General features: G+C 42.6%; 1 protein-coding gene across 3 annotated transcripts in view; it reads right to left on the bottom strand.

Annotated features, from left to right (window-relative positions):
* The window catches only part of nhsl2 (NHS-like 2), a 288,523-nt gene that overhangs the window by 7,880 nt on the left and 253,983 nt on the right, over positions 1-26,660 (bottom strand). For all 3 annotated transcript variants that reach the window (XM_080187560.1, XM_080187561.1, XM_080187562.1), the window contains exons 3-6: positions 18,712-18,845; positions 14,405-14,591; positions 13,327-13,458; positions 3,002-5,791 (exon numbers count right to left, since the gene is read on the bottom strand). In XM_080187560.1, coding sequence (XP_080043686.1) covers positions 3,002-5,791; positions 13,327-13,458; positions 14,405-14,591; positions 18,712-18,845 — 3,243 coding nt within the window. The remainder of the gene's footprint in view (positions 1-3,001; positions 5,792-13,326; positions 13,459-14,404; positions 14,592-18,711; positions 18,846-26,660) is intronic.

Below are 26,660 nucleotides of genomic sequence, written 5' to 3'. Positions count from 1 at the left end.
TGACCTTACATTTGCGTACATTAGAATCCATTTACCACAGTTTTGACCATTTCACTTAATCTATCATTACCTCACTGTAATTTTATATTTCCATCTATACTGCTTACAATTCCACCTGTCTATGTGTCATCAGCAAACGGATAAGCATTTTCTATCCCATTATCTAAGTCATGGAGGGGAGGCTATGGACTAGTCGTATAATCGCTAGGCTAACAATCCAGAAACTCAGCTTATGTTCTGGGGACCCAAGTTCAAAAACTACCACAGCACATAGCAGAATCTGAATCCAATAAAAAACATCTGGAATTAAGAGCCTACTGATGGCCATGAAACCATTGTCAATCACTGGGAAAACCCATCTGGTTCACTAATGTCCTTTAGGGAAGGAAATCTGCCGTCCTTACGTGGTCTGGCCTACATGTGACACCAGAGCCACAGCAATGTGTGGCTGACTCTCAACTGGGCAATTCGGAATGGGCAATAAATGCTGGACAGCTAGCAATGCCCATGTCCCATGAACGAATACAAAAAAAAACTAATGATTGCAGTGAATTGGTAAGGATCCAACTCAGATCCAGTCACATCCTGCCATTATCCCTTCTCTCTGTCTCCAACCATTCAATGAATTCCCTGTCCAGGAAATTCAATTCTACCTTCAATTCCATAAATTTCAACATTAGTTAACTGCTCTTATGAAGGGCTTATCAAATGCCTTCTGGGCATCCACTAAAATACCATTCACTGACAATCCCCATTACTTTAGCCACCTCTTCAAAAAAAAATGTTTGTCAGCATAACCTATCCCTTGCAAATCCATTCTGGTTTGCTCTGATACACTGAACATTTTCAAAGTGTTCAATCACTCTATCTTTAACGATAGACTCTAGCAATTTCCCAACAACTAATGTAAGGCTAAGTGGTCAATAATTCCCTTATTTCCGTCCCTCACCTTTCTTCATGAGCGTCTGTACAACATATTTCTCTACTCTTGCACCTGCCCCATGGTCAATTAAACAATGTAATAAGTCTCACAATGCCAGGTTAAAATCCAACAGGTTTCTTTGGTAGCATAAGGCACTGGCTTTCGGAGCGCTGGCTGCTCCTTCGTTACCTGATGAAGGAGCAGCAAGCGTTCTGAAAGCTAGTGGCTTTTGCTACCAAATAAACCTGTTGAACTTTAACCTGGTGTTGTGAGACTTCTTATTGTGTTTACCCCAATCCAATGGTGGCATCTCCACATCACAATTAAACAATGTTATTTAAAGGCAGGAAAAGAGTTAAGGAAATATCCAATAAGTTAAAACAAAATAGCAACACTTCACTTTTGACGTGGTGGGTCTTAGAATGATTCAACAAGATGTCTGTCATTTGCATCAATTTGTTTTGAAGCTCATTCATTCTACAGCTTCAGGTACAAATTTGGATAGATGCGAGTTGAAAAAAGTTACATGTCAGTGAAGCATAAAAGGGAAGAGAGGTCAAAGTGTATAGAGATCGCAAATGAGACTGGGGAAATAGTAATGGAGAATCAGGAAATAGCAGAGGAGTTAAATAAATATCTTGCATCGGCATCATGGTGAAAGGCACTAATAACATTCCAAAAATGCTCAATAATCTAAGGGCAAAAGGCAAGGAGGAAATAAATACAATAACTATTATTAGAGGAAAAGTACTAGGGAAATTACTGGGGCTAAAGTCTCCTGGACTTGATGAACTGCATCCCACGTTATTAAAGGAAGTAACTACAAAAATAGCAGATGTACTGGTAGTAATCTTCCAAGAATCCTTAAATCATGGAAAAATCCCAAAGGATTGGAAAACTGCCAATGTAACATCCTATTCAGAAAGGGAGGGAGACAAAAAACTGGTAATTATAGGCCAGTTAACTCAACATCTGTCAGAGGGAATGTGCTTTGTGTCCGTTATAATGGATATAATGGCAAAGCATTTAGAAATACATAATATAATTAAGCAGAATCAGCAAAGATTCAAGAAGGGGAAAGCAAATCTGGTGCAGAGAGCTGTAGAGGCTGGGCCATTAATTATGTTCAAGGCTAAGATAGACAGTAACAGAATCAAGAGTTTTTAGGGGAAAGGGGTAAATTAAGTTCAAGATTATCATATCAGCCAAGATCGCATTGAACAGCAGAGCAGGCTCAATGGGCTGAACGGCCTACTTCTGCTTCTATGTCTTATGGTCTAAGAGAATTAGCAAGGAGTGCCAGAATAGGGTGACTGAAATTCTAACTGCTTTTGGATCTGCTGATAAGGCAGCTCAAATAAATTCAGCCTTTGCCAAAACTGAAGTGGGAGGAATCAAGCTGTGACAGGCAAGATTTAATGGAGAGCAACACACAAATGATCGATAAAAGTAAATTCCTGCGGATGCTGGATTCTGAAACAAAAACAGAAAGTGCTAGAAAATCTCAGCAGGCCTGACAGCAACTGTGCAGAAAGAATAGAGCCAATGTTTCGAGTCTGGATGATCCTTTGTCAGAGCTGGAAATGATGGAATTCCAGGACCCCAAACAATTTTGGTGCCAGTGGAGGTGTGGATGGGTTTAAGGAAGATGACATACTGTGCTTCTCCACAACATCCTCCTTATAAGCCATCATTACTGCTTAGCCACAAGGAGATGGAGCCTGCTTTCAGGGCACAGCTGACCCTTATTGTCTCTGAGTGGTCAACTTTACGCTGCCTCTTAGCATCAAATGTTCTGTTAGCAGATGACATAATTTTGTATGGCAATGTTTCCACCACAAAATTATTGTTTAAGTATATTACCCACCTGCCTGAGGTGAGTGTCCCCTTCACCAGCGGTCCCTACCTACCAGAAGCTATACCAAAGCATAAAGTCTCTGGCAATCTGAGTAATGCAAATTGAATTTTCTAATTCCTAATTTCCCAGGTCAAACCATTAACAATGGCAGGAATAGCAGCAGGAAATTTGCTAATTTTAAATTTGTAAAGGACCAGTTTTGATTTTGACTTCTCACTTACCTGTAGGATTCTGACCTTGAGCAGTGCTCAGTATTATATTTTGACATGGTCCATGTCCATCATTGTACTCTTTATTCCTGTTTCCCTCAAAGTGAATGCTGGTTCTTTGTACAGACTCTGTGCTTGGATCAACGTTCTGATCATGTGATGCAATCACATTGGTCGCTTCTAAATCTTTTTCAAATGTAACACTGGCAAATGAAACATTGGCACTGTTGGAATCTGGAGTGGCAGCTGGGCTATGTAGTGGACTCCGCTTTGATCTCTCTTTGACTACGAGTATGTGTGCTGTATGAGTTGGTACAATCAGCACATTTGGTTTCTTAGGGACAGGGGGTGGAGTCTTAGTTTTCTTCTTCTCAGTATATTGAGTGGAATTCTTGGTTAGCCTTTGGCTCTCATCTGTAGTGGCTGGAGTTCCTTTTACTTGTTTGTTACCCATGTGGTTACTTTGAAGGTAGTAGGGTGGATGGGATGCAGTTTCCTGTGATGCCAAAGGTTTCTGATTTGCTACTTCTTCCACAGACTCCTGTTTCTTTACGCCAACCTTTCTAAAGACTGTGGCAAAACCTTTCCTTGAAGGTGTCTCTGAAAGTGCTGAAGCTACAGGGATGGTTGGCTCAGTGGGAGAACTCTTCAGCATAATACTCAAAGGCCTCTTCGACATTGGTGGCTTTCCAGGAACAGGTGGTCGGATTTTTTTCTGAACTGTTTCAGAGGATTCAACGTGGGCTTCCTGTGGTGTGTTTAAAATTTCTGCGTTATCCTCAGTTTCAGATCTGCTGACTGAGCGTAGACGGACTGATTCCAAAACAGTCTGTGTTATGACAGGCATAGAAGGTTGGTTAGGGCTATGTTTCTGGCTAGGTTTAGTGCTATTCGAGGAATCAGAATGCCGCCTGCTAGCTTTGGATTTGCTTTTAAAAGATAGCTTAAGTCCTGACAGATCCAAATGAGGAGGTGGAGAAATGGGCAGATCGAAGACTCGCTTTGACTTTGGGCTCTTCTCACTTGGGGAAGTTGGCTGCAATGAAGACTTCCGCTCTGGCACCTTGGGTTTTGCTTTGCCAACTGGCTGTGGTACATGACCTTGATAAACAGACATAGGGAAAGCAGATGTTGGAGTTTCTGACTGACTTGAGTAACCACTGGATGGTGACATCAGGCCAGGAAGCTTCCCAGGAGAAGACATTTTAGATTCAGCCTCCACAGATAATTGGGATGGTGTTGTAGCTCTCGAAATAGATGGAGATGTTAAGGATTCAGAACTGCCCCGAGACTTTGTACATTCAATGACAGTTATACCTGTGGCAGTACTAGAATTTGATAATGATCTGTATGGATCATTGGATTTCCAGTCATTAAGGAACCAATGTTCTGGGTACCGAATAGGTTCTCCATTTCTCAGTGTGGGTGTAACAGAAGTAGAATGAGCATCTGATTCATTGGTGTCCATTGATTCGCCTTCAGCCACTTGCTTCTCTGAAGGGATAAAGAGCTTTGAAGGTCTATTTTCTCCAGGTGAGATGTTTGGTGCAGTTCCCCCAAGATTAAGATTAATTCCATGTTTCTTCAGAGAGACGCTACGCACTGGTGGAATAGGCTTCTTCTTTGGCTTTTTCAGAGAGATACTTCTTGAGCGAGTCCTTGTTTTCTGTGATCCCTCTTGATCTGTTATCACAGATACATTCTCAGTGCTTTGGCTGTCCTCCGAGCTGGCACTTGGATAACGCATGATGTAATTCTCGCTATGACGCCGGGAGTGCTCATAACTCTTGGACTCATAGCATCTTACAGCCTCTGATGAACAACATGATCCAGAATCTGTTGGGGTTGACAGCGATCTCTCACGGAACTTGCAAGCCTCAGTATTAGAATGCCCTGACAATTCCAGGTTTGAGCTTTTTTCTTCATCTGGGTCATTGGTTGTGTAAACGATAATTCGTTCGTGGTTGGTTCTTATATCCTTAAGGTTCTGAGCTTTCACTGATGTTTCCCCTCGACCTGGTATGAAAGATCCAAACAGAGGACCTCTGGTATTTTGTGTTTGGCCTTCCCCCGGAAAAAAGGTTGATAATGCAACATTGCAGTCTGAATGGGAGCCTGTGTTCAGTGATAGTTCTGAGTCACATTGTGAGGAATGTTTCAAGCATTGAAGTGACACAGACAGGGCCGTGTCCGAAATCTGAGGAGCACAGATGTAATTGCTGCCATTGCAAGCTCCGCTGGATATATGATGACCCTCCATCCGGTTGTCTGAACAATGACATGGTTCTCCTGGATTGGGTGTGGTAGTGTGAGGCACCAGTTGTTTTTGAGCTGGGGAAGAAACTGCTTGTTGTGTGTGAGACTGGCCGTTGTGTTGAGTCTGACTGAATGTACCTAGAGCACATCCATCAACATGCATGGCTTCTGTTGACACAGAGTTTGGTGCATCTACACCACTTGAATTATTCCAGGAAGAAGAAAAAGTGATTCCTCTCATTTGATCCCATGAAGAATTAAGTGAAGAGAAACTATGTTCGCTTAAAGATGTGTGCACCATTGATGTACTGTTCATCGTGAATGTGATATTCCCTGAAGATTGAGATAGATTTGGGTTGTTAATCTGACCCAGATCACTATGTACCTTCCTGAGCGTTGGAGGGAAAGATTGCCCTGTTCCAAGGTTGCTGACTGCATCCCTTTTCCCATTGGTAATATTCATATCTTCATCAAAAGTAAAGAGACGTGGGGCTGCCTCTGCACTCATTGGCAGTTGGGGAGAGAGGGAACATTCTGTCGAAGAGCCTAGAATGGAAGAAGAATTTTTTTAAAAGTTTACTTATTAATGTCACAAGTAGGCTTTCATTAACACTGCAATGAAGTTATTTTGTAAATCCCCCAGCTGTCTCACTCTGACGCCTGTTCAGGTACACTGAGGGATGATTTAACATAACCAATGCACCTAACCAGCACATCTTTTGGACCATATGAGGAACTGGAACACCCAGAAGAAAACCATCCAAACACAGGGAGAATGTGCAGATTCTGCACAGTGACCCAAGCCAGGAATTGAACCTGGGTCCTTTGCACTGTGCAGCAGCAGTGCTAACCACTGTGCCACCATGCTGTCCCATAATGTTACTAACCGGTTTCAAATTGGGGATCTTGTGCGTGTGAGGCAAACATGATAATCACTACACTTTAGAAAATGTTGATCTGATGAACTTTGTACACAGATCAAATAACATGAATTAATAGAAGAGCTTGTGTCCTACAATTTACAGAACTCTTGTCAATGTTTCCAATTGACACAAAAAATTGAAATGTTGCTTCTGACACATTTAAATTTGTTGCAGGAAGCCCAAGTAAATGTTAGTAATACTGGATTATTTCATTTAAACTATTTCAAAGGAGCGCCACACTAAAAATGAAGTAGAACTTTGTTCTACTTCAACAGCAAAGCACTTAACAAAGCAATAATAGCAACAATAGCACTTTGTAACTGAGGTTCATACAAGCCATGAATTATCTATGATATGTTAAAACAGTGTATGGTTGGCATGTTATAAAATGTATTGTGACTGTAGTTGGCGCTGTTGATCTAATAAAAAGTAAACTTTCCGTGAAAGGTGCAAGTAAGAGCCACTGAAACATGAATAAATCGAAGGTCTCAGACTTTCTTTTTGAAATCACAGTGCAATGCCCAACTTTGTCCAATGCAACAATTCTTTTCTTTGAATTACTCAGCAAAAATGACAGGAGTTTGGGGTAAATATTGATTACAGCCATTTTTGAGCTGGGTGGTGGGGGGTGGGGTGGGGTCATGATTGCTTCCTGTTGTGGTAGGAAGCATATAAACCTGGAACTGTCTCTTCATTATAGTGTTAGTCCGAGCAGGGCCCCCATTGTTAGCTGCCTAAGCACTCAGCAGCGGACCAAGTGTCATGCGCTGGCAGTATCTGGTGCAAATAACCTGTGCTTCTGATAGTCTGACCCTTTTAAAGGGGAACTGCATTCAGAGAATAGGCGCTGCAACAAACTGTCTGCAAGTAGGAGGTATACAAATAGAGAAGCAAGGTAAAGACTCCTATATTCATGGGACGCAGTGCTACAGGCTTAGTGTTGGAGGTTGATGGGGAAGAGAGATCTAAGTTCTAAAGGGGCTAGGATACCCTCAAGGCAAACATTCAGAACAGAATATGAGCAGTTGACCAGGGAAATTGGTTCCTGGAATATAGTGCAGAGGGCCTGACAGTATTGCTGCAAAAGCCTAATGATTTCATAATGGTCAAGGTCAGTGAATGTAACTTCACATGATGCATTTGCTTCCACATATTTCCAGCCAATCAGCTGGAAATATATCACCAAGATACAGTGTAATACAATGGCTGACATTTCTCCTTCTCTCTTGCTGGGCAAGGTGATACATAACCAAATGGTATCACAGAGCACATACCTGCTGTCCTCTCTCAAATGTAATATAAATAAACCTTTTGTAGATTTAGAACAGATCTCATTGCCCTGGAATAATTCAGATCTATAAAGTATACAATAAACTGGTGAATACATAACACAGCATCATGCAAGGTCTTCAACCTACCCCTCTGAAAGTCAACCACAGTCTATCAACCATACTGCAGCCTCTGTGGTGGATAACTGGGCAAAGAGTGGCACGTTGCAGAGTGGTTAGTATTGCTGCCACACAGTGCCAGAGATTCTAGTCTTGGGTGACTGTTTGTGTGGAGTTTGCACATTCTCCCAGTGTCTGCACGGATTTCCTCCGCGTACTCCAGTTTTCTCCCACAGTCCAAAGATGTGTAGGTTAGGAGGATAAGTGGGTAAATACATGGGGTTATGGGGATAGGGCTTGGGAAAAATGCTCTGGAGGAGAGTTGGTGCAGAATTGATGGGCCCAATGGTCTCCTTCTGCAATGTGGGAATTCTAGGATTCTATAGTAGGATACTGTGGCTTTGCTGAATACAAACCAGTTGAAGCTGTGATATGTGTCAATGGCCTGTAGATGGCAGACCATTACAGCATCAGCACTATTTAAGCACTGTACATATTGAGTGATTGCATGGAAGGGAGGTTTGTAAAGGCTGAGCCAATACAACAAAGCATGAAAGTAATATGGCCCATACCTTTCCGGGCCTCCTAGTGTCACATTTGACAGATACCCCAATGATGTACTGAGGAATCCCTCCATGATGTTCCCACATAAGGGTTTACACGGCAATTACCCAGAAGTGTTAAGTTCCTCTGGGCTGAGAACCATCAGATGTGGAGATGCCGGCGTTTACTATCAAATAAACCTGTTGGACTTTAACCTGGTGTTGTGAGAGTTCTTTCTGAGAACCATCTGAGAGATGATTTAAATCATTAACTTCAGATGCTTCTGCCAATTTTACCGAGAGTTCCTTTGATGCAGTTAGAAAGAAGAAAATCCCTTCTAATGCAAGGGTAACTATCTAAAAACCCAGACTCATCCCTGCCGGGGACTCACCACACCATTCCCCTAGTGGCCCACACCTCCTGCCGGTCTGCCTTGACGACCTCTCTGGCTCCAATCAGACCCCCCTCCTGGCCTGATGTCCCCTCAAGTCTACCCCTGTCCTCATCCTCTTCCTTTCTGGCTCAACTCCCCTCCCCTCTCAAGTCTGCTCTGGGAACCTCTTCGCCCCTCCCCCTACTCCACCTTATCTGGGACTCCCATGCCCACACTGGGGACCCCCCCCAGCTCCTCCAAGACCCATCCCACTCTGGGTCCCTTCCCACCTACCCTCTCCATTAGGTACACCACCTTCCATGCCTCACATTCTTTAAATATCCCCTTCACAGTAGCTACATGGGAGGCATGGTAGCACAATGGTTAGCACTGCTGCTTCACAGCTCCAGGGACCTGACTTCGATTCCCAACTTGGGGCACTGTCTGTGTGGAGTTTGCACATTCTCCTCGTGTCTGCGTGGGTTTCCTCCGGGTGCTCTGGTTTCCTCCCACATTCCAAAGATGTGTGGGTTAGGTTGATTGGCCATGCTAAAATTGCCTCTTAATGTCCTGAGATGTGTAGATTAGAACAAAAAACAAAGAACAAAAACAGCCCGGGAAACAGGCCCTTCGGCCCAACAAGCCCGCGCCGCCATCTTAACACCACCAGTCCCCCTCTCCACCCATGACCCTTATCGAATGTTTTATGGCCATCCACACTGAGGGAAACTAATTTAGGGACAATTTATTACTGCCAGTCAGCCTAACAGCACATCTTTGGGGTGTGGGAGGAAACCGGAGCACCCGGAGAAAACCCACGCAAGCACGGGGAGAATGCGCAAACTCCCACAGACACCGGCCCAAATCCATGTGTCTGCACAGCAATCAGTGATAGTCACTGAGCTGTCATCTTGCCCAGTATCTGGTCCAGTTTAAGCACACACTAACGACATGAAGCACTAGGCCAATCTCGAACAACCAAGAGCAGCCCAAGTACGACCCATCGTGTGTATGCCCTTCGTTGGACACAAGGTGGACCAACTTAAAACCTGTGAATGAAAAGGGAAAAAAAAACATTATTATTGTACCATATCCATTTACCTTACCAGGGATGCCCCAATGCTAATGACCCTTATTTAAAACAATCTCCTATATCCACCCATCTCCAACCCACTCATGTGCCTGTCTAAGTTACTCTTAAACAACTCTAGCATGTTTGCCTCCACCACCTTACTTGGCAGAGCATTCCATACCCCCACTACCCTCTGTGTGAAAAACCTCCCTCTAATATCTGTGTTATACCTCTCCTCCCTCACCTTAAGCCCATGGCCCCTTGTCCTGTGTGTCTCTATCATAGGAAATAGCTTACCTCTGTTTACTCTATCTATACCCTTCATAATCTTATATACCTCTATTAGATCCCCCCTCAGTCGCCGTCTTTCAAGGGAAAAGAGCCCCAATTTATTCAATCTTTCCTCATACCCCGATCCTTCCATACCAGGCAACATCCTGGTAAACCTGCTCTGCACTCTCTCCAGAGTCTCCACGTCCTTCTGGTAGTAAGGTGACCAGAACTGGACTCAGTACTCTAAATGCGGCCTAACCGATGTTCTGTACAACTGCAACATTAGACTTCAGCTCTTACATTCTATACCCCTTCCTAGAAAGGTTAACATACCATAGGCTTTCTTCACCACATTCTCCATTTGCACTGCCACCTTCAAAGACTTGTGCACTTGCACCCCCAGGTCTCACTGCAATTCTCTACTCCTTCTGGGCTTACCCTTTATCATATAACCCCCCGCCTACATTATTCCGGCCAAAATGCATCACCTCACATTTATCCGGATTAAACTCCATTTGCCATGTATCTGCCCAATATACCAGCCTATCAATATCTCGTTGTATTGCCAGACACTGCTCCTCACTGCCCGCCAATCCAGCCATCAGCAAATTTGCTGATCACACCACCTACGCCCTCTTCCAAATCATTTATATACACTACAAAGAGAAGAGGTCCCAGTACTGAGCCCTGCGGCACACCACTAGTGACAGACCTCCAGCTAGAAAAGGACCCCTCCACTACTACTCTCTGCCTCCTCTTTGCAAGCCAGTTCTCGACCCATCTAGATACCTCGCCACGTATCTCATGAGCTTTAATCTTCTCTACCAACCTACCATGAGGGATTAGCGGTATAATATGTGGGGAAATGGGGATAGGGCCTAGGTGGGATTGTGGTCAGTGCAGACTCGATGGGCCAAATGGCCTCTTTCTGCACTGTAGGGTTTCTATGACTATGATACTGCCATAAAAAAGGGGTATTCCTTACATCTCTGCACCCCAGTTACGCTGCACTGATGCTGCCTGAGTGTGGAAGGTTGGGCAGGACAGGAACTGCAATTACAGCAAGAGTAAATCTGTGGAGAGTGGCAATCTGACGGAGATTGATAGTTCAGACACTAGTTCCGATGGACACTGCCACTCTGTGCAGGTTCTGGGTCTATGAATTTTGAAGTTGTGATTGAGTGTTTCCCAGATGGGGAAAGACAGCGGAATGCTTCTATTGGTCACAGTTAATATAAAGGAAATAAAGAAACAAAGAGAAAAGCAAACAGAAAAGATACAAATATTGGATTGAATTGTTCCAGCAACACATTTGAATGCAATATTTGATTTTTGTTTTGCTGTTGACTGTCAAAGTCTACATGAAAATGTTTAATGTGCTTACATTACATTATTTTTACATTGGTGTTAAATCATTAAAAAGAAATAACCTGTCTTTGTGAAAATGGGATGAATGTTGTAGACGTGTATTAAGCACTAATTTGGATTTCTATCCTATATGATGGTAAATAGATACATTTACGATCCAGCTCCAGATACTGCTTTTTTTGATACTGCGTCTGAACTAGCACAGTCAGAGGCCCAGGAACAGTAGGAAGCGAGGCATTTGACATTTGCAAGGTTGTGTGTAACAGAGCAATGCTGGAGCTGTTTGATAACTGACAATGCGTACCACTGACACAACTGAGAAAGGTTCTCTCCAGTCGCACTGCGCAAAGTGATGTTTCAACTTGGATTTGTGATCGGGTAAAGTCTGGAACATCTGATATGCTGATGAGTTTTCTTATGGCCAAGGACAGCCAAACACATTCAGGAAAGCTGACGAGCTGAGGAAGTCAAGTCTGAAGTTTGGATTAAGCATCAACAATGAAACATCATCGATGAGCAGTCGTGGTGAGGGCAGTGTGACAATCCACTCCACAACCATTGCCTATGTCAATCAGTTTCAATTGATAAGATTGAAAATGAACACAAATGAAGCAGGACTAGATTAGCAAAAATTGTCACTCCAAAATTGTCAACAGAATGAACAAAGAACAAAGACAATTACAGCACAGGAACAGGCCCTTCGGCCTTCCGAGTCTGAGCCGAACATGCTGCCCGACTGAACTAAAACCCCCTACCCTTTCAGGGAACATATCCCTCTATTCCCATTCTATTCATGTATTTGCCAAGACGCCCCTTAAAAGTCACTACTGCTTCCACTATCTCCCCCAGCAATGAGTTCCAGGCACTCATCTCCCTGTGTAAAAGATCTGCCTCATACATCTCCTTAAACCTTGTGCCATCTAGTAATTGACTCTTCCACCCTAGGAAAAAGGTTCTGACTATCCATTCCGTCCATGCCTCTCATAATCTTGTAGACTTCTAACAGGTCGCTCCTCAACCTCCGTCGTTCCAATGAGAACAAACCAAGAGTCAAACCCTCATTAAGACTGATAGCAAGGAGGTTACAGCTTTTGAAATATGGCTCTACCAAAAGGTCTTTTGGACAAAGTGAAGAAACAATGAGATTGTCCACAAGAAAATCAGTGTCCCAGGTCTCTTAGAGTTTCAGCTGAAGTATAGAAGTAGAAAGTGAGAGTGGAGTTTTGGTGAAAATAGAAGGTGAAACATCAAGAAAGAACAGATCAGGTTGGAGAAGGACTGAATGGGTGGACAACATCAGGAATTGGATAGAGGGTGAAATGACACTCGCACCCAGAAATACACTGAACAGATGGAGATGCCTACAGCCCACTGTAGATGATGGCAAATTATGAATGGATGAAAAGTCTGTGAACAAGCTCCACCCTGACAGTTATATCAAGCAATAAGTGCCTTTGCCATTGATATGCTATCTTTTTGTCTCCAGTTCTGGGGGCTGAGCACAATGCCAATTCCACTGAGACTTGGTATGTATTTTAGAAAGGGTGCAACTCTGATTAAAAAGACAGATGGTGGTGGCATCCCTACCTCCGGGTCAGAAGTTCCAGATTTAAGTCCCATTTCAGGACTTGATGGCCAAATCTGTCCGTAATGTGGCCAAACAGGTTGATTATCAGCCTGTAAATCCTTTCGACAGGCTTGATGGCAGGGGGTAAGGGAGTTTGAGTTTCCTGCTCAGCCATACTGCAGAAGGAAATCGCAAACTACTACGATACTTTGCCAAGTATAATCGTGAAGGAGTCCAATGGAAATTTATGGCCACCATCATCCACTTAGGGCATGATACTCAAAGGCGGAGGAGGAATTACTCTGATGCATCTCTCTGCACAAACTAATACTACACCACTTTTGTTCCAAATTAAACTAAATTGTAGTCACTATTTGAATTCTATAAGACAAACACAAATTTGACTTTTTCCTCAGATCATCATTTTTGCAGTGGGTCCTGATCCTTCAGCAAGGAACTATCAACAACAGAAAATAATTACCCTCAGATTCAGCTGCACATTGATCCTCTCTGCTCCTAAACATGCAGGAAGCAGGATAAATCCCCTGGGATTTGACCAAACAAGGCTGCTCACCTTGCTGAGGCTGAACTGCCTCGTGCAAGCCAGTGACTGTTCGTCTCCTCCTCAGTGTACTCTTTGGGTTCATCGCGGTCTCTGTGTTGAACAAAGAGTGGTGTGTGTTTGCGTGCCGCTCAAGGGCTTCCCCTGAACAAGAACAAAGATAAAAACAAATTAATCTCCCTCCAAGTCATCCATTTTTCCACAAGTGTCATCCCCCAATCTTTTCCTTGCTTGTTTCAAAGGAACTCCAGGGTGTGTGTTTGTGTGTTTCCGAGGTCTTTGTGTTTCTCTTTAAGTGATCTTTCGTCATATGCAGCAGGCTATTTATCCAGTTACCATGCACTGGGGAGTTGGTAACGCTGGACAAGGACTTGCTTGTTGCAAAGAACAGCTCTCTCTGCTTCAGTTGCTCATTACCCTGTCCAGTGTGGGATAGGTCTCAGGACTTATCCCAGCCAAGATAATATTTGGATTGCTGCAAATATTCGTAAAGATTCCTAGTCTGGGAAGTAATTGGATCAGCTTGGATTACCATTCCTGATGACTATCCATGTGCATGGTAACTGGATAAGGACAATATATAGCTTTGATGAGCTCTACGCTTGGTGAAGCTGTTTGACTCCAAGGACAAAACTTTCCTGGCCCTGGGATTGTGGACATGGAAGTGGAGGCAAGGAAAACTGTGGGGAGCTTCCCAAGCCATTCTTTTCACCAGGGGCATCACCCAGTGGTGGACAAGGTGGCAGGATTATTGGACAAAAGCATTTTCTGGTGGCAAAAAGGGCACCCCCTTTCCCCTCTCACTCCCCAACCGCATGGGAAAGCTGCTAGCGCCATGGACATGGCTTCACTGAGGCTGTCATAGTCTGGGGCAGTGGGGGGAAGGGGTCCCCAAACAGGGATCCTTGGGCATCAAAGGCAGGCCCTGTGATCTCAATGAGTGTATATCCCCTGCTCTTCTCTGCATGGATTGATTTTCTTCCCAGCCATACTTGCACTGACCAACCTGACAGTTCTGTTACATTTCTCACTGATTCCCATCCCACCCACCAATATGTCTGTAATAAACAGGAAAAGGAATGTATCATACCAGTCACATTGATGGGTACAAGATCCGCCTGAACAGTCTGTGTGTGGTACCACTTCTTTTCCTCTGGTGTTGATGGTGGTACAGGCTGAGTCCACTTATCTGGTGTTGATGGTGAGTTCAGAAGTAGTTCTTGTGGTCTTATACCAATGGTGGTTGTCTCATCCTCACTATTAGATCTTGTGCTTGGCTAACTCACCAAAACATAAAAACCAAAGATAAAAATCATCTACGAAAAATGCGGCACTGCTTCTAAACAATTTGTTTAAGAAAGAGATTTCAGATGACTGGGCTGCACCTTTTAATGAGTTGGGTGAACACTTTTCTCCAGACACATACCGGATGGTATCAGCAGTTCAAAGACCGCTGTATCATGTTCAAGTCGCTACGATCATCCATGGCCTAACTAGCGAAAGGACTCAATCACATAATAGTAAAACTGGAAAAGAGCATGAGCGACAGGCATAACTTGGAAAAAGTACACGTGTACTTGAAATATGAAAAGGACTGGAGTCAGAAAAATGATACAAGTGCATTCATTTGAAATAGGAAGTGGGTGTGTACAAAATGAGAAAATGTATGAAATGTGGGTGTAATGGGCAAATGTGTTGAATGTGATGTGTAACGCAGGGAAAGATCCCAGTATGTCTGAATACATGAGTTACCATTAAAAGACAAAAACAGTAGAATTGAATGATCAAAACTGCCAGGTGGAACCAAAGTTTGAGATTGCATACTGTTTGGGTGGTCACTGTAATATTGATAGAAACAGAAAATCGAGCATGCACAGGCAGTTCAGCCCTACAAGCCTGTTCCGTTATTCACTATGATTATTGCTAATCCTCTAACTCAATGCCATACCCCAGCACTCTTCTCATAGTCCTGGACACCTTCAGAGTCTAGAAATATATCTATTTCCTTCTTAAATACATTCAGTAATTTATCCTCCACGGCTTTCTGTGGAAAACAATTCCATAGGTTCATTATCCTCTGAGAGATCCTCATCTGAGCCCTAAATGGCCCTCTCTGTATCCTGAGGCTGTGATCACTTGTTCTAAACCCTCTTCCCAGAGGAAATAACATTCCTGCATCCAGTCTGTTCAATTCTATCAGAATTTTATACATTTCAATGAGATCCCCTCTCAATCTTCTCAAATTCTAGTGAATATAGCCTTAATTGACCCAATCTCTCCTCACAAGACAATCCTGCCATTCCAGGGATCAGTGTGGTGATCCTTTGCTGCCCTCCCATTCTGGCAAGTATATCCTTTCTTAGATAATGAGACCAAAACTTCACACAATACCCCAGGTGTGGTCTCACCAAGGCTTTGTAAAGCTGCAGCATGGCATCCTTGCTCCTGAACTCAACTCCTGTTGTGATGAAGGTCAACATACCATTTGCCTTCCTAACTGTTTACTGTACCTGCATGCTTGCTTTCAGTTACTTCTGCAGTGAATGAGAAGGCAAAAAAGGCCCAGTCAGCGATTGTTAGACATACTGTGAAGGCATCACACTCCCAATCCTGTTCTCATCTAATAGCCACCTGAACTTGGTCTCCAACAGCAACTATTTGATAGCAGTCAGATGGAAGGAGATTGGCTGATGGCAATTGTGGTAATTCAACTGGAACCCCAGCTTTGCTCAGTTACAAAGCACTGATTTGACATTGACCATTTAACCAGGCTGAACACTGATGAAAGGAGCACTTGTAGGCTTGGGAAGCAAGTCAGCTGCCAGGCCCTTGGCCCAGTATTACAATTTTGAATGGCCAGAGGACAGCAAAATAAGCGGAACACGAGAGGGCTAAAAAAAAACAAGATTAGGAATCTCTGCTATATTGTCTCACTAAACATAAAACATATACAACAAGCCTAGTACCCATCATGTATACCAGGACAAGTACCTAATCATACACATTGAAATAAGCGACCATTGTAAAAACTGAAACAAGTACTCATCGTACACATTGCAACAGGCACCCATCATATATACTGAGACAAGTATCCATTTTATACACTGAGATACGAACCCATCATGTATACAGAGACAAGGATCCAGCACATACACTGAGATAAACACACATTATATGAACTGAGACAAGTACCCATCATATACACTGAGGCTTCCACCATTGTATAAACTGAGGCAAGGATCCAGCATATGCACTGAGACTGACACCCATCATATACACCCTTTGTAAACACTGAAGCTTGCATGCATTGTAAGCACTGAGGCAACCACCAATCACTTTGGCAGGTAGAATAAAAAAAAGACTAGACCTTAAAGCAGAATGGCTGCAGAATGTTGAGGTGCAGAGGGATCTGGTATTCTCGTGCATGAGTCACAAAGAGTTAGTATGCAGGCACAGCATGTAAGCAAGAAGGCTAATGGAATGCTATCCTTCATCATGAGATGAATTAAACATAAGGAATCTATGCTTCAGTTAATCAGGACATTGGTGAGAACACATCTCAAACAATGTTTACAGTTTTGGTCTCCTTATTTAAGGAAGCATGTAAATGCATTGGAGGTGGTTCAGAGAAGGTTCACTGGACTGATGACTGGAATGGATGGGTTGCCTTATGAGGAAAGGTTGGACAGACTGGGCTTGTTTCCACTGGAGTTTAGCTGAGTGAGGGTTAATTTGAAGTATATAAGAACTTGAATGATCTAGACCAGGTGGATGTGGAAAGGATGTTTCCTTCTCTGGGTGAGTCCAGAATTAGGGGGAGACTACTTTAAAATTAGGGGTCAACATTAGAGGATAGAGAAGAGGAGATTTTTTTTCTCTTAGAAGTTTGTGAGCCTTTGGAACTCGCTGCCTCAGAAGGCGGTGGAAGTGTGTTTATTGAATATTCTTAAGACAGAGGGAGATAAGTTATTTTTAGGCAAGGGAATGAAAAGTTATTGGGGAGGTAGATGGGAATGTGGAATTCTAAACACAAACAGATCACCCATGAACGTATTGAATGACAGAGCAGGCTCAAGGGGCTAAATGGTCTATTTCTGCTCCAATTTTGTATGTTCTCATATGCACAGAAACTAGCATCCATCATATACAGTGAAACATGGACTGACTGTTCACACTGAGGCAAGCAACCATTGTCCACATTGTGACTTACACCCATCATATTCAGAGACAAGCACCTGTCATATAAACTAAGATCCACTGTACACACTGATACCTGCCAAATTCCTCCGTACTTTCAGTCATATTTTATTTATTCTTTGATTGTGTTTTCCTCACCTCTAAGTCCTGAAAGCATGTGGCACCTTTCATATCCCAGACAAAAGACATTAGGCATAAAACCCAGACAGTGATTGTCAGTTCAAAATTTAACTGTAAAAAACATCAGAACTGAGCACCATCCTATTCACACACACACACACACACACACACACACACACACACACACACACACACACACACACACACACAGAGACATACACACAAGGACACACAGAGGCACAAGCATAGAGACACACACACACACAGAGACATACACACAAGGACACACAGAGGCACAAGCATAGAGACACACACAGATACATACAGACACACACATAGACATAGAGACACTCAGACGCACACACATAGAGACACACACAAACACACAGAGACACACACATACACAGAGACACACAAAGACACATACAGATACACAAAGAGTGGAATTTTCCAGTCCTGCCCACCACATACAGGGTTGGGGCAGGCCATGCAAAGGTCCATCGACCTCGGGTGGGGATTTTCTGGTTCTGGAGTGAGCATGGCTGGAAAATCCAAAGAGATACACACTTACAAACAGATTCACAAAGAGACATATAGATATACACAGACACACAGAGACACAAAAAAAGACAAATAGGCATATACACACAGATACATAGAGAGACACACACAGATACACATATACACACAGACATACAGATAGACTCAGACACACAGTAATTCTTAAATTTAGGGAATAAAATCTGCTATCCTTTCCTCGTCTGACCTATATGTGATTCCAGATCCATAGCAATGTGGTTGGACTCTTAAGTATTCTGTGAAATAGCCTAGCAATGCATTAAGTTGAGAGGCGATCAGGAATGGGCAATAAATGATAATTCAGTCAGTGATATCCACACAAAGTGAATAAAAAAGATTCACACAGATACACACATGCAGCTTGGACTAACATCATTACATATGATGTTATTCTGCATCATATGTAAAACTCTGATGTTTTCCTGTACATCCTCCTCAATCAGGTGTGCTGTACTTTACACTCTCACTAACACACCACATAGTGCAATAAGGACTTCTTACCATCAACACAAATTCCATCCGCTTCTCTCCTTTTCTGGGACAGCTGTCAGGAACAACCTCTCTGTTGAGAACTGGTTTGTGTCCAAAGGTATTTGCAGCCACTTCGTTCTGTATTGTTGGCTCACCAAACTCTTCTGAAAGAAAGAGGCACATTTCGACATGTCAGAGTATATTGGGGAGGGCCTGGTGTCAAAATGGACTGGAAAGGATTGCTGTTATTTGAGATTCTAAACAGTTCAAAGTTTAAGAGTCAGACTTTCTGAATCCCACTCACTGGCGGCACAAGAATGATTTCATTCTTGACTGTCTAAAGGTTGCTGGTTATCTAAATGACAATACAAATGGCACACTGATGAAGGCTGGTTGCTTAGCAGTGATGGAGTTAAGGGAGACAATAGCTCACAACTTGAGCAAACAAAACACTCTGTCCCTTCCAGCACTCTTGAACAGCCCAGATATCCTGTACGTACACCCATCTTTCAAAACCTTTTCACTTTCTGGAATATGTTGTGTGTAACAAAGTTCCAATGTTAAATGGTTCTTTCACTTTAAAAACAACTTGCAAACCAATAGGGAAAGTCACTCTGTACTCCACGAGTTGATTTTGTGAATTTCAGTGGTCGGAATTACAAATGAGCCGCCACACATCACCACTAAATGCATTACCATCAACTGGAGAGAAACAGAGGCATCATTAACATCCCCTAGTCTTGAGTACTGTTATAACTGCACCCCCCAGGTAAGTACTATATTCCACCATACTCCTGAACATTGGCTTTAAGAGTTGCGGAAGTAGGCATTTTCCTTTACAGAGTGCCCAATCCCTGCTCTTGGTGTTGGCATGCTTGATCTAGTTTAGTTTTGAGTCAGTCAAAAACATTGTTGGTGGGAGAAATTGGCAAGGCAGGAAACGATCTGTTGGTTTTTGAGAGTCCTAGTTAGTGTCGTTCATTTAATATCTGTAATTTCAGACTGGATTTGGCTGGTTCTCAAATAGCATCAGAAAAACATGAACATTTTGTGTTAGTCCTTCCCCTCATCTCAATCCACCTTCGCTAATGAAATTTTCCATAATGTTTTGTAGGTAGCTGCACTGACTCTGCCTGACAAGACTGCACTTTTGATCAGTGCAAATCAAAGGTAGACTGCCCCCTTATAAATCTGGCGCTACTGCTTCCAGAGCTGTCACTGGAGGATTCCTTGGTTACTTAGCTCATTGTTTGTGAGATCTTGTTGTACATACACTGGCTGCCCTGTGTCCCTACATTAGAAACAAATTACAATTTAAAATGTACTCATTCACTGTGACACACCCTGCAGTGAGGTGCAAATGTGACAGGAGGCGATATATAAATGCAAGCTCTATTTTTAATTCTTTCTGTTTAAAGGTTAGGCTGGTAATGTCAAGAAAGTAACCAAAACAGAAACTGCTGGAAAATCTCAGCAGGTCTGGTAGCTTCTGTAAGGAAAGAAAAGAGTTGACATTTCGTGTCCAGATGACCCTTTGTCAAAGTTTTGACCAAGGGTCATCTGGACTCAAAACCTAAGCTCTTTTCTCTCCTCATAGATGCTGCCAGGCCTGCTGAGATTTTCCAGCATTTTCTCTTTTGGTTTCAGATTCCAGCATCTGCAGTAATTTGCTTTCATCCAATGTCAAGAAAGGTCTTGGGGTTGAAGTCCATCTTGGGCAATAGTGTTCAAAGGGCAATGAATGATTGGACATCCATTTTGTACTCGCCTGATTCACTTTTTCCCTGAGGTCATGTACCAACTGACTCAGGATCAGCTTCTTCCCCACTGTTATCAGACTTTTGAATGCTCCTACCTTATACTAAGTTGATCTTTCCCTACACCCTAGCTATGACTGAAACACTACATTCTGCATCTGCTCTTTTCCTACTCCCCTACATAATCTATGAACCACATGCTTTGTCTGTATACGGCACAAGAAACAATACTTTTCATGTATACCAATTCATGTGACAATAATAAATCAAATCAACTTTTTCAGTTGCTTCAACACTTACCAGGGAATGAGGACAAAACAAAAGAAAATGCAACGTCAAAAATAAGAAACTCAGATTAATCAAGACAACGCTTCAGCTTGCAAGACTTTTCAACTATCCATGACAAGTTACAATTACTAAACCTCCAGAATTGTCCAGGAGTCTCCAGGAATTGTGGATTAATCTCCATGATGCTACAACCTTCTACCACTAACTTCAACAACAACTTATATTTATATAATAACTTAATGAAATGTTCCAAGATGCTTCACAAGAGCATTATAAAACAAGATATGGCACCGAGCCACAGATTTGAAAACAGAGCTGAAAATTTTTAAATCAAGATGCTGCAGAATCTGGAACTGATGTAGGTCAGTGAGCTAAATAGCGATAAAGGAATGGGACTTCTTCCAAGTTAAGACATAAGCAGAGCTTTGACAGACCTCAAGTTTACAGAGAGTAGAATGTGGGAAACCAGCCAGGAGGGCACTGAAATAGTCAAAAGGACATTAAGGCATGGACGTAGGCATAAACAGCAGGTGAGCAAAGAAATAGATGAATTTGAATGACAGAGGTGACTCATCTGGGAAACAAAGCTGAAAACAGGCAATTTCAGACTAGGAGACCAGGCAGAGAGGGATGGAGTCATAGCTCATGAACAGAGTCTGGGGACAGAAAACAACGGCTTCAGTCTTCCCAATATTTAATTGGAGGAATTTTTTGTTGATTCAGGACTGGATGTCAAATGAGCAGTTTACTAATTTAGCAACAGCGGAGGAGTTAAGTGGGATAACACTGGGTGTCATCAATGTACCTGTGAAAGCTATGTGCCTTTGAATAATGTTGTTAAAGGACAGCATATAAATGAGAAATAGAATAAGCCAAAGATAGATCAGTAGTAGAAGATCTGGTACATACAAGGTTAATATGGGATTGAGCACAGTATCATCCACACAATGATGTAAGGAATTTCCAGTGAATCTCCCTTGGAAGTCCAGCTTCAGCATGCAGAGGTCACAGCTTTCAAGGATAAGATTTTCTTTAAAATTCCAGGCCAGCCAGTCCTGAGAAACCCCTTTTCATTCATTTTGTCAGGAGAGTCATTTGAAAGAAATCAGTCACGAATCACAATCCCCAACTTCGAGTCTCAACATGCGACTCCGGAGTTCGGTAAAGTAAAAAATAATAATTTTGTATACTTTGGGTACCTCACAAACATTCAATTTCCGAAACAACAAGCCTGCGGTTCTTTTCTATGCATTCCCATTCATAACATTGTACAACTGATTGAATTAAGTTGGCAGTCAGTCAACCTACATAGGACTGCGAGCCTTTCTTCAAGCAGATGCACACCAGGCCATTTTGGAAAGTCAGCCAGAACCAGCAAGTGTGGCAAGATCCAATGTTTAGCAGTGAACGGCAATGCCATCTTGAAAGTATGTAATCTCTTAAAGCTGCACTCATACTCCAGAGAAAAGTCAAAATGAATCACAATTTCACACTTCTGGCTCCACCGGGATTCAGCCATGGTACAGACAAGTTACAGAACTGGAGCCTTTAGAGGAAAAGGTTTTTAAGATACTGCAAGACTAAACAAAAAGTCAGAAGCAGAACAAGCCAATACGCTTCTTTATTTGATGGGCCAATTGCAGATGACATCACTGTGTTCAAGTGCTCAATGAATTATTTCCCAAATTTGATGATGTTTTGAAATCCTTTGACATTCATTTCAATCTGAGTCCAACAATATATTGGAGAGAGCCAAATTTAATAAGCGCCCACTGCCTCAGGAACTTGTTGATTCCTTCATAAACAATGGCTACAAGCTGGAAGAAAGATGTGAGTATGGCTACTTCTGAGATCTGAGCTAATCAGAGACTGAACCATGATGGGTGTTGTAGAAGTTTCACTCTCTGTCCTCTTAGAAGTTAAAGATGATCTTACCCTAGATAAGGCAGTCCAGCTAATTAGACTTCCTGAACTATTGGGACAATACAGGGCCATCCTGAGGTTAAAGAACACTGCTTGGGACAGAAACCAACCGTTATTTCACCATGTCAGGTTACAGAAACACAGGCAAGGAAAGCAATTCCTGAACAGTCCAGCACTGTGGTGCAGAATACCTTGACGGGAAAGATCAGTGTTATGCCAGCCTGGCCTAATGATTACACTGCAACTGACCGAGGCAATTGGTAAACTATGCAGGTCAAAATCCCAGCACTGCACAAGACATCCCAAAGATATGAGGTCAAGGCGGAAAAACCCGAAGCCGCACAACCACGCTTCTTGGATGATGTCAGAGAATGTGGTCTTCATTTTGGAATGTTGACATCCTGGTAAATAGTAATCTAATACATTTGAAATTAGATTCAGGTGCCAGTGTGGCAGTCCTGTCAGGCAAGTAAACCATCCACTCCATGGCCTTTATGGAGCAGTATGTCCCAGTCCTGATCATCAACATGATCCTTGAACCACTAAGATATGGTGACAAACACGACTCTGAGCTGATGTACATTGTCCAGAATCAACCTTCTTCCCTTTCGAGCAGGGATGCTTGTATCGCCCAAAATCTCTTTCAACCAGCAGGAGATTCATCCACCTTCACCTACAACGATGGTACAGTCGGCAGATATGCCAATCACTGTGCACACAGCAACCTGTGCTGGAACCACAATCATGCTGGAACCTCATAGCAGTATCACTATGAGGTTAGTGATACTGCTACACTAGCCACAGCATAGTTGTTACTCTGTCAACAACAAAAAAAACAGAGGTGAGCATGACAAATAATTGGACAAATAGTGCTTTCCTCTTCCTCACAAAAAATGATCAGGAGTAACAACAACAATGCACCACCAACAGTCAGACCAACTGGCCATGGTTTAACTTCAAACAATAGACGACATGGATGAAAACATATCCAAATGCGAGTCAAAACTCCAAGCCAGCAACAAGAACCAAAACTACAACAGCTTGCCACTCTTCTGAAAGAATGGCACATGAGATATGGAAAGGTTATAAGGCCTCCTTAACCTGATCACCGGAACCTGTTAATTCAAGACTTGAAGGGGGAATGTTAATATTGTGATAGCAATAATGTTGGAATACCGTTAAGGTTGTAACAATAAGGTAAATGCACAAGACTTAACAATAATGTGATGCTTGAAGTAAACTAATATCCATGGGGTAAAGATAGGGACGGGTTGGGAGTGAGGGTGTAATAGAAGGGTCTAGTACATAAAGGGTTAATGTGGGACTGAATATAACACTGCCCACACAGTGATGTAGGAAGAGACATGACCCATTGTCAGTCTAGAAATGGACAGAGATGTACAAAGACCTAGGAAAGAATCAGCTCCATACATGTACCCTCCTGTACATATATATAAATATATACTTACTGCGAACATGTATATAGTTGATAAGGAAAACTTGCTATTCATATACTCAAGACTACCAAGCTTACCCCCGGTACATAAGAACATAAGAACATAAGAAATAGGAGCAGGAGTAGGCCATCTGGCCCTTCGAGCCTGCCCCGCCATTCAACAAGATCATGGCTGATCTGTCGTGGCTCAGTTCCACTTTCCCGCCCTCTCCCCATAACCCTTAATCCCCTCTCTTATCAAAAACCCATCAACCCGCTTCTTAAAAATATTTAGCGAGGCAGCCTCCACCACTTCAACGGGCAGAGAATTCCAGAGATTCACCACCCTTTGAGTGAAGAAGTTCCTCCTCAACTCCGTTCTGAACTGCCCCCCCTTTATCTTGAGGCTGTGCCCCCTAGTCCTACTGGTACCCGAAGCAGAATTCTTCAAGATGCTTGGGGGACACTAATGTCACAACTTCAGGGCCACTAAAATCAAAAGAGCCTAGTTTCTATTGCACCAACCGCTTTAGTGAGACCCTGTCTGGAAGGTCAGAACAGAACTTGGATTTTTTTGCTGTGAGCCTTCCACTGACTCTGTCTCCACAAGAGGCTGATGTTTGGCTGCTATACTTTAATAAAGACGCTAAAGAAAATAATGAGTAATTCTTTCCTGGCTGGAGAACTGCACTTGCACTGCCTGAGTCTTGAAGGTTGGTTTCCTTTGATATAGGTTGCAGTTGCTTTGTGTGGGGGTCTGGAGGGTGAGGGAAGAGGGGTGGTGATAGTGGGCATAGGGGTGGGTGAGAGATAAGATGGCAATTCCCTGGTGGCTGTTTGGCTTTATTGGTTCATTTATTTCATTGAACTTGTGGAATTGTGACAGTTTGGAATAAATTGATGGGGAGTTGGTCTTAAAGTTGGATGCAAGTTAATTTAATAAATAGATGAAGATTTCCATCAATTAGCTTCAAAATGCTGAAAAATGTGGTTAATCAGATCACAAAATAGAAATCACCTGGTGGGGACATAAGCACAGAAAAAATAATCTCCTACCTTCAGAACACACAGTCCATCCATAATTTCTAAGTCATCACTGCACTTGTTCTGGTCTTCATGTGTCATAGATCTCTATTAAGCTGCTTGTTAGTACCAGCCTTTGGAAGCTGTTAGCTTACTCATTTGGCATTGACTCCAGCTTCTTTGCACTGTCCCTCCTGATACTTACCCCCTCAATTCTGTTTTCATCCTTTAACATCGGTTTTGAAGGTTCTTTAGTGCCTCAATATCATTCCAATAATATGGAGAACAGAATTGTGCAAGGTGCTCCAAGTGACTGATCCTGAAATGCTGCTATCTGCTTCTGTGTATTTGCAACAGGGAGCTTTGATAACTGGATGCTGCTACAATAATTGCTATTGTAATGTCAGCAATGCAGCAATTAATTTGTGCACAGTAAGATCTCACAAATTGCAATGAGGTAATGATCAAGTAAACTGCTTTAGTAAAAATGTTTATTCGTGTCACAGGAAACCCACACAGACACAGGGAGAACGTGCAAACTCCACCCAAACAGTGGCCCAAGCCGGGAATTGAACCTGGGTCTCTGACACTGTGAGATAGCAATGCTAACCACTGGGCCACCATACTGCTTCATGGATAATCAAAGGACACGCACCGTCCAGCTCAACACTTGGCTGACCCCACTTATTTTATTGCTTAGTAGCCTCAGATGCTAGCCACAAAGTGCGAATGAACATTCCCATTAGTTCTCCCAAAGGTCAATGCCAAACTAGATTATCATATGGTTCCATGTCTGGGCATGCATCTATCTTATCTGGACAGTGAATAAAACCTGTTCATGAAGTCTGATTAAGTGTTTGAAATGTTCCTACCATTAGAAATTCTGCTGATAAATCTTACATATTCCCAAGTTTCAATATTCCCTCAGAAAATGGCTCTGTCCTAATGTCCTTTACCATGGTGCTTTGTAACAATCTGCCTTTGGCTATAGTGAACAATGATTCTTAAAAATACATTAATACATTCAAAATATCAGATCTGTGTTTTAAATCATAATCACTTGTTTAAATCTCTTACTGCACTTCATATGTGTGTAAACAGCTTTCTTGTTAGCTTATAAGTCTGTTTTAAAGTAATTTAACTTTGTGCTGGTAGTTCTGCCAGTGTCTTAATGTCTAATGGTTTAAAAATCTTTACTAACCTATTACGATTTCTCCCCTTACACTACCCTTTCAGATATTTACTCTGGTATAGTTCACTTCCCTTATTTCTAAGCAGCATAGCTCTTGTTGTTCACAGTGCTTTGACACCTCATACAAGTGATTATTTTTCATATATGATCCTAAATATTAGGATCCCAATTTTAACCTCCTCATCAGACAGGAACCAGCAGTTGGAATGAAGACAATGATTCTGATCCCAGTGTCTTCCTGCTATGTCTCAACTTTAACTTGCTCCTTGGGGTAGTGATGGGGATTCCCACTCCACGTTGACAAGGCAGTTTTAAATGTGACATAATCAGGCCCAGTCCATGATTTTAGTTGAAGGCTTGA

This window comes from Carcharhinus amblyrhynchos, chromosome 4, assembly GCF_965287045.1.
Source record: "Carcharhinus amblyrhynchos chromosome 4, sCarAmb.v2.hapA, whole genome shotgun sequence".
Classification (NCBI taxonomy): Eukaryota; Metazoa; Chordata; class Chondrichthyes; order Carcharhiniformes; family Carcharhinidae; genus Carcharhinus; species Carcharhinus amblyrhynchos.
This window is presented reverse-complemented; position numbering and strand designations above follow the sequence as displayed.